Source organism: Xyrauchen texanus, chromosome 50 (genome assembly GCF_025860055.1).
Source record: "Xyrauchen texanus isolate HMW12.3.18 chromosome 50, RBS_HiC_50CHRs, whole genome shotgun sequence".
Taxonomy (NCBI): domain Eukaryota; kingdom Metazoa; phylum Chordata; class Actinopteri; order Cypriniformes; family Catostomidae; genus Xyrauchen; species Xyrauchen texanus.
Window position 1 is genome coordinate 11,740,282 of NC_068325.1, and position 16,641 is coordinate 11,756,922.

Consider the following 16,641-nt stretch of genomic DNA (forward strand, 5'->3'; position numbering starts at 1 on the left):
ACAGCTCTGAGATTTGGGAGCATTAATTCTGGGGGAAAAAAAATCCCAAAAACAATAGAATCAGGCTGCAGAGAGCAGATCTTAAAATACACTGGTCTATAAACAAATTATTTCCTGACTGCATTTATCTATCCAACGATGCACTAGAAAGCTCTAAAATAGCTTTTAACTAATGCCTATGTGTATGTACGTCAGGATTTTTCTTTTAAAAGCAAAGCTAGAAATACCAAAAAAATGTCCAGTGTGACGAATGAGCCAAAAGTAGTCGCCATATCTATCATCTATTTTCTGGCTTGTTTGATCTATCTGATAAATGTTTTAAAATCTTTTCCAAAAAACTGCAATAAAAGTATAGAATAACCACTTTTAAATTCCCATGAAGCCACTAACTGGACACCACTTTCATGATTAGTGCATGTGAAAACAGTGTAGCATGCTAATGTTGACCGTAGAGTAATGCCTACTGTCTACTATTTTTTTTAACTATCAAGCAGTATACAGTGTGTACTAGGAAGTATTCCATTAGTAGTAAGCTAGAATTTATTTATTATTCCTAATGTAGCCAACAGTGTTATGCTACTGGCAGGGGTGGAGCTAGGGGGTGCCCGTGGCCACCATGAAACGAAGCCTGGACACCCCATTTGCCACCCCACTCGCAATTGCCATTTTGGTCATTTTTTGTCTTTGGCACAATTGTTTTAGTTTTTTAGTGGTGGACACGTCTCTGTACAACTGCAACACACAGGAGATTTAACATGTGTGCACACCAAGGTCACCGCACCTCTCCCTTCCCGAGTGTCACTGTATCCACTCCCCTCCATTTTTGTATCCACATGCCTCGGTTTCTACATCAACAAGACAACAACCAACATCTTTTACCATATTTTGTGGAAATGACTGTCAGACTGCTCATTATCCAGCTTATTAAAAGTCTACTTGCCAAATGAATAAGTAAATGCATGTGAAATATTGATTTGCATTGAAATTGTTATGTGAGAAGAAATTGAAAGAAATAGCTGAACAGCTGAATTCCATCTCCTGTTAGTGGCGAAGTTCTGTTGTTGTTTATTTTGCGAAAATGACTGACTGCTCATTATCCAGCTGATTACAACCATAATTTCCAAATAAATAGACTGACATGAAACATTGATATGAGATCAAATTATTTAATAATCTTACTTGTTGATATCGTAGAGTGATATGAGAATTAGGAAAGATAACTCCCAATACATGCTGTACACGGGATAACCATTTTGATTTTACTTAATCCCCAGATGTGCGGTTGCTACTCAGACATATCAGACCTCCTAGATGTCACCACTGATCAATCAGAATAGAATATTCCATAGAGCTGCCTGATTATAATTATTAGCACCCCTTGAGGCAATGCTGAGAATGGAACTCGCTCTTGCATTGCATTATATTTGGGTATGAGACCGATCAGAACGAAACTACACACAAAATCGACTTGTATGTTTGCAAGAAGCGTTTATGTTTCCACCTAATGCTAGTGCTTTTTTGCTGTGATGTGGTCCTGATCTGATTCTAATGATGCTTTGTTGCAGCGGTGGGTTGGCACACAGCTGGCTTTGGGATCCCAGATTATAATACATTTTTTTGGCTGTTCTCCAGTAATTCAAACTTACAAACAGTCTCCAGCTTGCGTAAGAATGTTTTCTCCACTACACTCCAGTTTTGTGTGGACTCCATACACTCCCTTGTGGCAGCCAATCTCATTAATTTATCAAGCACTGTTCTTCTACTAGGTTGCCAATTGAAACCCAGTCTGGCTGAGATTTACCCTTTCCAAAAGCAATCAAAGACCCTAATGGACCCTTTTATGGTGTGGAGTGGGTGTTTTCGGTTTTGTTTCAATTTATGTGGAGCTCCTTCAGGTTGATTACAATTTTATAAAATGACCAGTCACAGTTGGAGTCCTGGCCTAGTCTCAATAAAAAGTGCCAAAAACACCAAATATACAATAAAAGACATGTCTCTTTAGGTTTGAAGTCAATGACCTCAAATACCATTGGTTCTTTAATGACATTTGAAATATTTCTAGTAAATAATAACTTGCATTTCTGCCTGCTGCTCACACAAAGCTATCATATGGCTTCAGAAGACTTGGACTATAGCACACGAGTCATATGAACTACTTGTATAGTACTTTTGGGCACTATATTCTTTTATTGTATGGAAAAGAGCAGCGAAATCATTATTAAATTTCGTCTTGTGTTCAATGGAAGAAACAAAGTCATGCAGGTTTGGAATGACATGAGGGTTATGAAATTATTTTTATTTCTTTAAAAATGCCAAAATATTCCTAAATCAATTACTAGAAGAAATTTTAGTTGGCATTGGATGAGCTTTCTCATATCAGACACTAACTCTATCTTTTTCAGTCTTGGTCAGGATCTGTCAACGGAGAAGAAACTGTTGTTCCTGCATAGCTCTTTCATCTGAATTCTCATTTTTTATGCATTCGTTTACCGCCTCCTCCATCCATCAGGTGTCTGAAGTAGGAAAACACCCCGGGCTACCAGCACAGTACTGCCCTCCTGCCCTTCTCCCTCCATCTCCCGATGTCAATCTCTCCATCTCTTCCTCTCCTGATCTGTCACTCTTCTTCTATATTGTTCTTTCCACCTTTCTTCTTTTCAACTTTTCAACTTTTTCTCACCTCTCCTCTCTGTTCCGGTTCACACACCTTTTCTGTCACTCTGCACACCCCCTCTTCCTTAACTTCATTTCTTCCCCTCCCTTCCCTTTCTTTCTTTCTTTCTTTCTTTCTTTCTTTCTTTCTTTCTTTCTTTCTTTCTTTCTTTCCTTTGTTTCCTGACTTCATTTCCTTCCTACCTCCCTCCTTCCTTTATTCTTTCTTTTTTTCTTCCCATCCTTCATTCCTTTGGTCATTTTTTTTCTTCCTTCCTTTCTTCCTCCCTACTTCCTTACCTTTTCTTCCTTCCTTTTTGCCAACACTGTATTCAGTACACATTGTCCCCTGCAGCTGCAATCAGTATGTAACTAAGAATTATACAGTAAAAAGGCACTATTATAGAAAGTATAGGTACTGTATGCGGAAATGGCTCATGTGCTCAGTGATGGAGGGAGGGCTTAAGGGGCAGAACAGAATCCCTGGGGGGCATCTAGGTCCCACCCTTGCATCTAAAAAGTGTTTTCCCACGAGCCTGTACTCTTGGCTGCTGTCAAACAGCGGTGGCTGGGTAAATGCCATGTGGTCATTGTGCGGTCTGTTTACACTGCCAGAGTGGTTGTGTCTCAGTCACAGATGGCCTGATGTGTGTGTGTGTGTGTGTGTGTGTGTGTGTGTGTGTGTGTGTGTGTGAGAGAGAGGACAGACAGCTTGGCCAAGTAAAAGGACTCAGCAAGTTTAGCACAGCAAGTCTGTACAGTTATAATTTTTATATAAAGATGAAGCTGAAGGATTTTTTTGCTACACGCAATTGGATTGATTAATATATTAATACATTATTATTATTAAAACTGTCACAATATCACATTTTATTCTACACTCAAAGTTTCTCTACATACAACATTTAGTGTGGGTATCAGCCAGAGCTCCGACTCAACTCTGCTTGCTTTTTTCCACTGTGGATAGTATCTGGTACCTGATACTTTTTTAGTACCACTTCGGTTGAGGTTCCAAGCGAGCCAAGCCGATACTAAATGTGATGTAAAAATCCTTCAGATCACTGATTGGTCAGGGAGAATCGTCACTACCAGCATCACTGGATTTCCGACACGCAACATCAACCTGCTAGTTTTAAAGTTAGTAACAGCGATAACAGTATAATTTGTTCATGTGACTTTTGAATTGTGAAAAAATAAATGGCTGTGTGCAAAACCACGTCGTGGTCAATAAACGAGGTGCAGATGGTTCACTCGTTAGTGACCACTCGTCGTTTGACCAAATGGATGCTATCTAAACTGGAGAGCAATGGGAGGGCGAGTGCCCTGGACTGGTGTTGATCCATGATGGAGGATGATATGTTTTGTTATGTTAACTCTATACTCCGCTTCAAAGCTTCACTTTATTTAGTTGACCAGCTACTGGAAGCTTGCTTCTAAAACAACCTTGCCAATTCAACTGTTACACTTGTGTAAAATCACCATGCAACAACTGCTTTCTGCAGCACAATGAGCTAGTAGCTAACAGCTAGCAGTTGTGTTATTGTTTTGGTCAGTTTGTGTCGTGTTTAAGATGATGTCACTGCAGTAGAGGTGGCGCAACTATAATGATCAGCCTATAATCCCACCCACGTTGAGATGGCACTAAAAAGCAAGCTCAGAAATGTAAAGCGAGTAGAGTTGAGGTGAGTCGAACCGTAACGTGCAGTGGAAAAGTGCCATAAGAGGCTGTATGTGTGAACAGAAGGACCTCAAGTGGCCAAGAGAGAACAGGTCACTGGCATCAAAAGGTGTGTGAGTCACAAGAATGGGCTGATGAAAGAGGGAGGGTTGAAAAGAGAGAAGATCACTTGTAAATCAGTGAGGGAGAGTAAATGAAGTATTCATCAGGAAGACTCATACCATGTCCTAACCAGGTGTAAAATGATAGTGGCAAGTGATATATCCTATCTCGTCAATGTTAATCAGAGTGAAGTCTCATTGGTCCAAAATCCAACATTTTGTATAAAAACTCTCAATGAAATGAAAGAATTGTTGTCACTCCAAGTCACTTTTAGACATACTAATCCAAAGCCTCCTGATTCCTTTTTGTGGCCCTCAAACTCTATGAATTCGGTGAAAGTAGGTTGAATGTATTTCAGCTGAAATATGACTGTGCTAACCGAAAATACTATCCACAGCCCCCAGTGGCCAAAGCTGGACGTGTGGTTAAACGGATGGGCATGCGTGAGCTCCAGTTTCAAGCTAAAATGTTCACATATGATGTGATACAGTCAACGGGAATGCATATTTTATTAACCATATGCCCTAACCCAAAGCCCAACCCTAAACGTAATTTTCAGTGGTGTAAAAATTTAATGTGTGGTGGAAGTTGCTTGTCAGAAACTCGCCTGAATGGGGTTGATGTCCGGGTACTGAAACATTTGTTTGCAACCTGTCGAGTTCCTGTGTGATCATGTTGACCACTTACCATATTTCCGTTTTATGTGTTCCACGACTGAAAGCCTAAACTGAGTGAATATAATGATCCGAATTTCCATCTTACTGCTGCGCTGGTACATTCAAGCTTTAGTTTCATTACAATATGTGCTTGATGTTGAATGCTCTTGTAATTGGCAATGCTAGGCTCCCACCAGATGGAGTTATTTAGCTGGATTGTGATCTGCAATAGCCCATTGCGTCTGCCCACAGCCATTTTTATTTGAAGCCTGTAATCCAACACAGTTACGAACAATAAAGGTTAATGCTGGAATCAAACCAAATGAAGACCAAATTGCTCAAGAGAGGAAAATTAATGGAGATCGAAAAGATCTTTGTGTGTAAGAAAGACAGCGAGAGAAAGAATATGTAACTTTGCGGAAATTAGACCATTTACTTCCTCCTGTCGGTGTGTTTTCAGAGTACATCAGGGAAGGGTTAATGTTGCCTGTAACAGGCGGCATTCCCAGATGGAAGACTTTTAGCTGATGAACTTAATTGGCATGACATGAGCCAGGCAGCGTGCCAACTGGCCAGATCTCTCAGCAGCTGTGTACAGATTGAGAGAAACTTTCCTTGTTCAATTACACCTTTCCGATGCTTCAAAAAAAAGCAGCAACAACAAAAACACTACATTATATTTACTGTAATTTAACACCTTTTTAAAACAATAGTTCACCCAAAAATGAAAATTGTGTCATCATATAGGACACGCATGGATTTGGATGAGTACGCTTCTCATTCACACAGGAACAGTGTTTTCCTCCACCAAAAATGGAGACTGCATACTTTGGAAACAATGACGTTAGGAAGCTTTTCAACTGAAAACATAGTGTGAATGTTTCCTTAATTGCCCTCAAACCCATATAATTTTATTTCCGCCATGAAATGAAGATATTTAACAGAATGTCTGGAATGCTATTTTCCATGTAATGAAAATAAACGAGTACTATGGCTTCAAAAGCTCCAAATATGACAAAAAAAGTACCATATATATCATATAATAAAAGTTGCACTATATTCCAAGTCTTCTGAAGCCATACAATAGCTTTGTGTGAGAAACAGACCGACATTTATGACCTTATGACACTATGCTTCTGTTGAAGCCATCAATCTGTATTAGTTCATACATTTCCGTCTACAGAACTGAACCGCTCACTGAATATATTTTTGTTTTCTGGCACCATTCTGAGTAAACTGTTGTGTGTAAAAATCCCAGGAGATCAGCAGTTACAGAAATACTTAAACAAGACATCTGGCACCAATCATGCCACAGTCCAAATCAATGAAATAATAGTTTTTCCTCATCCTGATGGTTGATGTGAACATTAACTGAAGCTCCTGACCATATGTGCATGCTTTTATGCTCTGCTACCACACGATTGGCTGATTAGATAATCACATGAATAAGCAGGTGTACAGGTGTTCCTAATAAAGTGCTTAATGAGTGTATATTTGCATATATCAGAATATTTCGCAATAAAATGAAAGAATGTTTTTTCTAAAGTCCGTTGTTTATATTTTTCCATCATATTTAATTTTATTATGTAATTCGCAATGCTTCTTGGGACAGTAGTCCTGGCCCTCATTAAAGATGTTATGTAAACATTGTCTTGTTCCTTTTGTCTTTTTGTTTGATTTTCAATTTATATTTATAATTTGCTTCAAATCAAAGTTTGTAATGTTGTGATTCCATTTGGAGCTGGTTGGTTTGGTTCATGGCTTAGGACTCTTTTATGATGAATTTTAGGAAATCCCTATGGAAATAAAATTAATGGGGAAAAAAAAAACTATTCTGGAACCAAGATGGCTGAAAAAGTGGCCATGCACCATTGCAGATTACTGATTTTGATTTGTTGAGGCCATTACATGCGCATATTTATTGCTGCTCTGTTTGTCGCGTCTATGAACTGAAACATGTGTCGGTAATAATAAAAAGTTCATTTTGTCTTACTTTCTCTCTTTGCCTGGTAATTCACATCCACTGAGTTAAAGCTGAGCTGTTTTTCGGCTATTTAAAGCAACAACAACAAAAAAAAATCATCCTCAAAACCTCCAAACATGGTATCTGGAATTTTTCAATGTTTACTCTCACTGTCTGGCCCTCAGGCAGGGCACACACATATACACTTTCTCTCTCTCTTTATTTCTCCTCCACTTTCTTCTTCCCACTCTTATTCTGCTGTTATTTTTTTTTAACCCTGTTTTCCTTGTTGAGCTCTTTGCATTAAATCATACTCACACACACACACACACACGCAAACTACATCTGGTCAGAATCTCAGCCAATGCATTTAACGCTTACATAATGCATCAGAGCAAGCCAGAAAGAAAGAGATAGAGTAAAGAGATACAGCGCAGATTTCCACAGAGAAAAAAAAACTGCGTTCCAACATACCATTCTTTCTGCCCATTGACACGTTCATTCAATACCAATGTATGTTCACTGCAGTCATGTGACTTTATAATATACCATTTCACTCGTAATTTCATCACATACAGCATTACAAAATGGGCTTCGAATGCCATTTCATGTGAATTCAGAGAACATTTTGACTTGCAATGTCTGTCCTTAACATTTGTAGTTTCCGTCATGATGCAGTATGCAAATGTGACTCACAATGTCAAAATTCACAGCAGTCACAGTATAGGACAGCAAAGGATCTCAGTCAATTTCCATTCCGACCGTCTTCTATTTCCTGTAACAGCAAGGTTATAGCTAGTGGATCTTTATACACAGTATTTAATATGCAGTATGTCATGCTCTTCCTGCAGACCTGGGAACAGTTCCATCTTAGGGCACGGATACATTCAGATCACCTTCAGAATGAATTGAGCTAACCTTGGATCAGCAATTTAGAGCAACTTCCCTGTTCCCTCACTCTTAAAGTAATAGTTCATCCAAAAAAAAAAAATCTGTCACAATTTATTTCCCTCATTTTCTAAACCGATATGCAAACCTGACTTTAGTAGCTCTTCAATCTCATTTGTGCTCATGCATATTCAAATTTCCTAACACAAATCTCATATAGCCTTGAAAGACTAGTGCATGAGTCATATGGACTACTTTCGTGTTGCTGTTTGTCTTTTTAGGAGCTCGATTGTCCCTGGTCACTATGAATTTGGCAACAGTAAGTCGAAAGTTTTGCTGCTGCAATTTGTTGCTGTTTTCAGAAATTAAAATCACTGCCCCAATTGGCCGAAGCTGGAAGTGTTGTTGAACGTATGGGTAGGTGTGAGTGCCAGTTTCCAAGTGAAATGTCCACCGAGTGGCTCCAACAGTGATTTTTAGTTTTAAGTAATGTAATAAACTCAAAAGGAATACGTATTTTATTAACCCTAACCCTAACCCAAACACCAACCCTTAACCTAACTATTGAGTAAAAATAAAAATGAGAGAAAATTAAGAGTGAAAATGCAAACCTTTGGTGCTTTTTTCATTTGCAAACAGAAAAGTGAGTTTTATAGCTGCTGATACACTCCCCCAGCACTCTGTCTCTCACACACACACACACACACACACACACAAATACACATGTAAGGACCTATGAATTCTGTTAACAGGATTTATCAGGGCACACACATAGGCACTGTGCAGTTGGTCTGGCTGTGTTTGATCTCATTCTGGTTGAGTTGTTTGTGTGGCATGATGGTTTTCCATAACCTTGCCCCAGTGAGGCAAACTCTTAATCCAACAGGAAATAAGAACAGCCGCATCAATAAATGCTAGCCAACGCAGGCACAAATCATTCCCACTGACATTCATTAGTACAGCCATATGTTTTCAGGCAGTCTAGTTATGTGCCTGCAACCTGCTTAATGTAGGTGAGACTGGGATAGTTGTCAGATGTTTTACATCAGAAAAAAAAAGGTGTTTTTATATTTAAAAGTCAATTTCTGTATAGGCACATACTTTAAAGTCTTGGCTGCTAAATAGCTATTAAACATTTGAAACACAAATTTGTTTCCATGCAAATTCTGACCTGATGTGCTTTGGGTTAGAGTTAAAAGTATATTAATGGAATTTCTACTTTACTCAAATGTTTGTCACAGTCATTCAAAGATATAAGTTAAAGAAAGGTGTGCATTCGCACGACTGCTGTTCCAGCTTCGGCCACTTGGGGGGAGTTCGAAAATTTTGAAACTGATTTTAGCAGAGCAAAAATTCTACCTGCTATCGCCGATTTTCCATTGCGATCGTGTTGTGGAAATGATACAGTTAATTTAACATTTTGACCTTTTGCGATATTGTTGTCCCAATGTCACCTTCATGAAACCACAAAACTGTAAACTGCAACATACAAAAATACTTGGTCTGTCAATCAATTAAATATTTTAATCAAATTATTTTACATAATATGCCATTAATTAATCACTTATAATAAATATTTGATTAGAAGGCCGTCAAATAAAAATAATTTAATATATAATATCATGGGAACATGAGCAGGACAAGGAGAGGGAGATAGAAAGAGAGAGCAGGAGAGCCAGAAAGAGCGAGAGAAAAAAGAGAGAGAAACGAAAGAAATAAACTCTGGGTCCCGACTATGATCTACCCGGTCCTCAGCCAGCTGGAACACCTTCGTCTTCTCCGGCTCCTGCTTGTCCACCTCCCAGCTAATTGGGTCAGCTCAGTATCAGGCATCAATTCTTACGGCCCGGCCATGCCTTCCTCCTCGTCACAAACACACATTTGCACAATTGGACATTTAACTCAAAATGCTACTGATATAGCCCTCAACAACTTCCCCGTGTGACAACTACTGTAGCTACGGTTTCCTCCATATGTGTAGCTTGCAATAGCAATGTCAATAATTGCAGAAATGCTCTAGAGGGTGCAAAGCATGCACTATAAAAGAAAGCAGTATCTTTGTATAAAGATCAGATCGTGATATGCTAACAGGCAGATGACTTGTGTTGTGTTTGATGGTGCAAGACGCTGCTCAGATTCAAGCTGCCACATCAGGTAATGCCTGAAGTTAATTACTGGAGAGATGGGAGGCCTGGCCACACTGATGTGCTCACAAGCAACTGGAGCTTAGTTCAGTTAAAGAATAGACCCCATCTATCAGAGCAATCGATACTCGCTGACAAATGTAGTCTCTTTTGCTTTCACTGTGTGTATGTGTGTGGTTGGTCGGTTAATACACATACGCACACACACACAATCTGCCTGACGAAATGTGACCCAAATTTCTAGCCTACAAAAAGGTAGTACATATCTGATAGCACACAAAAATCAACTAGACGTCTATTTTGATGTGTGTGTTTACATCTGGAAGACATATTTTTTAGGGTGTTTGATCATCTACATTTCCTCTCGGATGTCCATAAGACATTCACCAGATAGATGTCTTTGAGATGTTTATGATTAAGAATGTTTGTAGATCTGATCTTTTTAAGTTAGTTCATGTTTAGCAGATGTTAAGTAGATTATGATGCATTCCAGATGAAAAGATCCAAAACAGTCATCTCTGAGATGTATGTGTGCTATCTATATGGTACTGAGATGGTAGGCTATATGATAATATCATGATCCTACATGATTACCCCACTCATACACCATGGTATTTACATGATATTACCGTGACACATGCTGGAAACAAAACATGGTAATACCACTGACCTCAGTCTTAAATCCTAGTTTGAGAACCACAACTCAAAAATATATATTTTTTGTATTTACGTACACTATAATGCATGTCTTGAACCTGTATGATAGCTATGTGTGATGAACAGTCATTAGAGTCATTATATGTGTAATCTTTTGGCTTTAGAAGTCTTTAATTATATTTTTTGGAGCTTGATGGTATAAATCACCAGCCACTTTTGTTGTATGGAAAAGAGCAGCTTCTGAAAGGGTGAGTAAATAATGACAAATGTAATTTTGGCTATACTATTCCTGCTATCTTCTCATTTATTTACAATGTTATCACAGAGACACTTGGAGTTGCTAAATAAAGAGCGTTGGTTTATTATTGTGGTTAATTGTGCAAGGCAGTCAACACTGTGTTACACACTGCTCATTTGTTGTTAGCAGTCATAGGTGAGGCTGAAAATTAACAGTGGAATTTACCCATCGTTTATGCAGCGTGATTGACACCTTGAGGTAGTGGTGGCGGGGAGAAGGGGGGATGCGCGTGCACGGAATAATTGGAACTTCAATGCCCACAATCTCTGTAGACTGTACCCCTCCCTCATCAGCGCCCGCAGCCAATCAGAGGCTGCAAACACCACGATTAAGTCCTGTTCACCGGCTGATGTCAGGGTCCAACGTGGGCTCTAGACAGTTTCATTGGCTGGAAAGAATGAGTCGCAATAGCCAATCAGAGAAGCGTTGGAGAGTGCTCGAGAGCGGCGGTGATTTAAGGTGGACTGTGTAGATGTGAGCTGAGTTGAGGTTTGTTTTATCTATATTAAATTGCTGTGGTATTTAAATAAAGGGTTTTATATCGCGAATAATGTATTAATTCAAATAAATAAAATGCGATGTCGAACACACGTCGAACAGTTACAGCGTCATACAGTGTGACAGCCAATACTCATAACAAACTATTTGTTAAAATGTTTTTGATTATTTTATAATGATTATGCATGTCTCTCACTGTAGAGACTACATAGAATATTTGCACTTTTTTAAAAATGTATTTTTAAAGAAACAGATACATTTTTTTTATAGATAGATAGATCGACCATTAATACATTCAAATAGTTGGAATGTGTTTGTGACCAGTATTTTGTCCTTTCAGGTTTATGCTCCTCCTTTTGACACTCTGACCTCCCTTGAGAGATTATTTTCTAGACCCTTTCTATTGGTCATGTCTGTAATGTCTATTTGTCCTCAGCCAGCACCATTATCATGCTTAAGAGGTGGAAGGGAGAGTCGTGTGATTAATTACCTGCCTAATCCTCACAATTAGATAACCCCGATTAGAGCAATCCCTGACCTGATAGGTGTCACAGACTGAGGGATGACTAACCGGGAAACACTTCTGAGATCAAGTCAAGGAGATGGAGGAGAACAAGAAAGTGATGAAGAGATCAGAGCGATTAGACTGATAGAGGACAAAAGAAGGAAGACAGAGGACTGTGTTTGTAAAATTACAGAAATGTTTTTTTATTTGTGTTTTTACAGGCACGTGAACAAGCAAAGTGAACTTCTGGATATATCAAGGTTGTAAGTGTTGTAGTCACTACTAAATGTGCCACTTTTTTCCTCAAAGGGCAGATAAATGTGTATCTGTCAGTGGCGTATACGTGCAAATATGGGGTTGGATGCACATAATGTTTTCAGAAAATTGTTTGCAAATTGAATCATTCCTCATCTCTCTCTCTCTCTCTCTCTCTCTCTCTCTCTCTCTCTCTCTCTCTCTCTCTATCTTGCTTTTCTATACAATATCTGTTGTTTTCTAATTTTCTTCTCCCCAGAGGAAAAATTAATTGCTTAGAGGATGCTTTTCCGAAGCTCAGGATGCTTATTGAAGATCTCAGATGTTTCCCCTAAAATTTCTTTGGATAAATAAAAATGGAAACATATAAGATGTTCGTTGACATATGGTAAGAGTATAGATCTATAAAACGAACGTAACTAGCATAGCTCAGATCATTTTGTTTTGGAAGAATTTGATAAGAAATCATATTGAAATGTATGACCTTTGAAATCTATGACCTTCACAGATCAATAGGACCTGGAGACTTCCATGTTTCTTGTTCTTTCCAACAACAAAGCACTTGAACGTGACCTACTCATAATTACCACTTCAGAAGTGGGAAGTAGGATAATTCCAACAGCACATGAAGGCAGCATTAATCGCATGATTTTTCATTGGTTAGTCATGATTAATCACAGATTTCTGTTCCTTCTTAGGAAAAAACCCCAATATGTAATAATATCCAAACAAAGCTTACCACAGTATAACGATGGAAATGCACTTTAATAACATTAAACATTTCCCAAAATATAAGTGGGAGCTTGACTAATTGAAAAAGTGTACCCATAGCTTGAAAATTCATTGCAATGAACATTTAATCTCTTAAACACTCACCCTCCACATTAGGCTGGTAGGCTGTGGCAATCCACTTTGCTACAGCAATCGTGAAGCTGCATTTACATGATCGCGTCAGGGTGTCAGCGCACAACATGAAAAATGCTGCAGAGAACGTCCGAGCAGAATGGCATGCTACCCATCCTACTCTTACTTCTTCTGCCATATATGGCAGAAGTAGTAAGAGTAGTATGGTGGTATGCCATTTCGAACATGGTCATTGTATCGTGTGTTTAACTTCTAGGTTATAATAAAGACTTGACTTGTTTCTGTGGTAATTAAATTCCACCTTACAAAGGAATCAAAGTACTTTATTATTGTCCCAAGTCCCATCTGGGTTTGTTTTGTAAAAGGTCATTTCTACATCACTTGCTCATTGTTGACAAAAACACACAGAATCTCTGTTTAAATGCAGAAATGTGAAGCTTATAATTAATTTGTCTGTTGAAACTCATACATTATTTGTGCTGTTAAGTTGTTTAAATCACCATTTTTAAGGTCGTTTTAAGGTTTTAGTGTTTATGATGTAACGTTATCATGGCAACAAAGTTGTAAAATTGGATATAACTTTACACAGAGAAGTTTAGCAAGCGATTTTATCACACTAAAACATGTTAACACATTGTTTACATTTTGTGGCTAAACTTTGGAAAAGTGAGTATTTTAACGTTTACAGATTGGCCCAAATTCTCTTCCATTGTAAGTGCCTCACTGTAACCCAGATTTTTTTTTTTAAGAAATGAGGGATGAGTAAAAAATTTTTTTGTGGTAATCAACATTGTCGATTGAGCTTAATTTGTATTGAACCCGGAATATTCCTTTACGTATTTTTTATTAATTGCATGCATTAATGTGTTAATTTCGACAGCTCTAGTTCGTGTATAAACCTAATTTACATAACCAAATGTAATTTCTATTACATTTACCATTATGTATGTTACCCTTCTCTGGGTCTATCTTTTGAATTATATGGATCTATAGACTTCAAAGAAATGATCTACCGATATGGGTTTTTTAATGGCAGATGCCGATATCCTTAGAGCTTAGATAAGTTGTTTTTAACTTATAATAATAATATAAAATAATATTGTATTTTAAATGGTAGATAGTAGTTTTTTCTGATTTCTGTTTAGTCATCAAATGTTTGTAATTTATTTGAACATGAAGAAATTGTTAATATATTAGGGAGAAGGAAATAACAGCACACACTGTAGTGCAGCAACCATGGATGGCATGTGCGCATTAACAATCACATTTTCTAAAAAAATACTGAATCATACCAATTGCACATAAAGTGCATAGTGAATATGACATTTACTTATAGTGCACGTGAATCACTTTTGCTTTGAAGTTGCACTCACATGCTCGTGCGGATACAGCGCGAGCAGCAGCAATCTACTGACAGTTTAAATGGCCTGGATCGCCTGCTTGGTTTGTAATGGAGTGACCGTCATGATTTGTGAATGAGAGGAACTTTTGATCCTGATCTTGAAGTTTTGATTCTGGCTGATAGAATGAAGAGGAAGATATTAGAAAAGTGCTTGACAGGAATCAAATGAAGAATTTTCGTGAGGTACGTGAATTACATCTGTTTAAATGAGATATATGAATATTTGCAGCTGGTATATAATATAATTTTTATTAATATTTGCCTTTTATAATTAGAAAAGAAAGTTAAGATTTACAGGAAACTGTTGAGGAGAGGCTGTTAGAATACGTTCTTCAGAGGAAGATATGTGAGCGCCCCAAAGGATGCTGGATCTGCTCAAGTTTTGTGAGGTTGGTTTATTACATCTGTTTAAATGAGAAATGCACATATTTGTAGACAGTATATTATATTAGTTTTATTGATATTTGCCTTTTTATCATTAGACAAGACAGTTAAAAGTTACAGGGAACTGATGAAGGGGGAGAATGAAACAGACAAGCACTTTAAAATTATGAGCTCAAACGCATCTGTCCTCTGATATGCGGCCCGTTTAAATGAGACTGTGTTGCACACAATTATTGTAGTAACATGATGGCACGTAACAACAAAACGGACTGTGGCTGTGATTCTCAGCGCCCTCAAGAAACAAATCGGCCAAACAGGAAAATGTATTGTCCGATGCTGATAATTAAAAATATTAATATCGGCCGATATATCGGTCGACCACTAGTTCAAAGCAACAACAACAAGGAATTATGTATGATTACTTGTTCATGTATGTACTGTAGGTATCTATTTCTGTCTGACTGAATAGCTCTATTTCTCCCTCCATGTATCCTTATCTATCTCGCTCAGTCCACCTTAATTGCAGCCTGAGCAGGCTGTCATGTTTGTGTTGAAGCCAACAGGCACAATATATTACAGTCTAGGGCTCGCTGCTGAAAAGCCTGCTGGATCTTCCAGTGACCTGCTGTTCTTTCCTGCTTTCCTGTGTGTTTTTTGTCCTTTCTAGATTTAAATTAAAAGCAAAGCTTGTTCCTCCTTTTCCCTTGTCTTTTAGACAACAGCAAAGAAGGACTGTTAGTTTCAAGGTAGTGTTACAAGAGGAACAAGGTTTGGACTGTAGTACATTCGGATGGAGGTACGTGTTTGTTTTTGTAGCTTGTTGGGGACATTTGCAGAAGGACAAGAAGGGGGACAGTTGGATGTGGTTCTTCAGAATTACCTGGTCTCATGAGCTGTCATTCAGGGAGAGACAGACACTAAAAGGACATCAAGAGTGGGACTTCAGAAATCCTGTCCAAGTGTAAGTAAGGGGATCTGTTTTATGAGTACCCCTCATTGGATGCACTGACAGCCTTGTGGTATCCGGGATCGGAAAAGACATAGCCAGATTCCCAGCAGAGAAGCTCGATCTGGGGCTCTATCCCAGGTGGAGGGAGTACAAAAGGGTGCGGAGGGTCAAGGGAGCGAGTTGGCCATCAGACCAAAAGCCTCTCTCCTGTGACCATGTACCCACAGGGTAGACACCCGGTAAGTATTCTGCACTCTCTTGTTCTCCTTCGTTCTTGCTGGTAGAAGACAAATGAGACAGATTAAGCAATTGGATGTAATCGAGATCTTTATGTAGACTTTCACACACACACTGTCAGCTGCACCCAGGTGCTCTCAAGGGCCATTTGATAGAAAGTTGTGTGGGAGGCATCAGTCACTCTGTGTGTGTGTGTGTGTGTGTGTGTGTGTGTGTGTGTGTTAGTTTGTGTAATAAAAATTTTTTAACACCCCTTCTAATAAATGTCACACCGCGTAGTGTGTTTGGGCAGATTTTGAGTGGGTTAGATGTATGTGGGTTAGGTTGGATACTAGGGTTGACTGTGGAAACTTTATTTGTTATCTGTCTTGGGCAAATAGGCCAGTGAATTGATTCAAGCGCCTCTAGAATCCAAACAGTCCATCCAGATTGCAGCCTGTTTTAAATATGGTTCAGCATATCTGTCTAAACCTGTCATAAATAAGAGCACAAACCATGAAATGTCTTTA

The 16,641-nt window shown here is 38.5% G+C and overlaps 1 protein-coding gene across 2 annotated transcripts in view; it reads left to right on the top strand.

Annotated features, from left to right (window-relative positions):
- The first annotated feature begins 15,530 nt into the window (after positions 1-15,530).
- Positions 15,531-16,641, top strand: part of LOC127641021 (transducin-like enhancer protein 4) — a 60,113-nt gene continuing 59,002 nt past the window's right edge. For both annotated transcript variants that reach the window (XM_052123752.1, XM_052123753.1), the window contains exon 1: positions 15,531-16,134. In XM_052123752.1, coding sequence (XP_051979712.1) covers positions 16,111-16,134 — 24 coding nt within the window. In that variant the 5' untranslated portion in view covers positions 15,531-16,110. The remainder of the gene's footprint in view (positions 16,135-16,641) is intronic.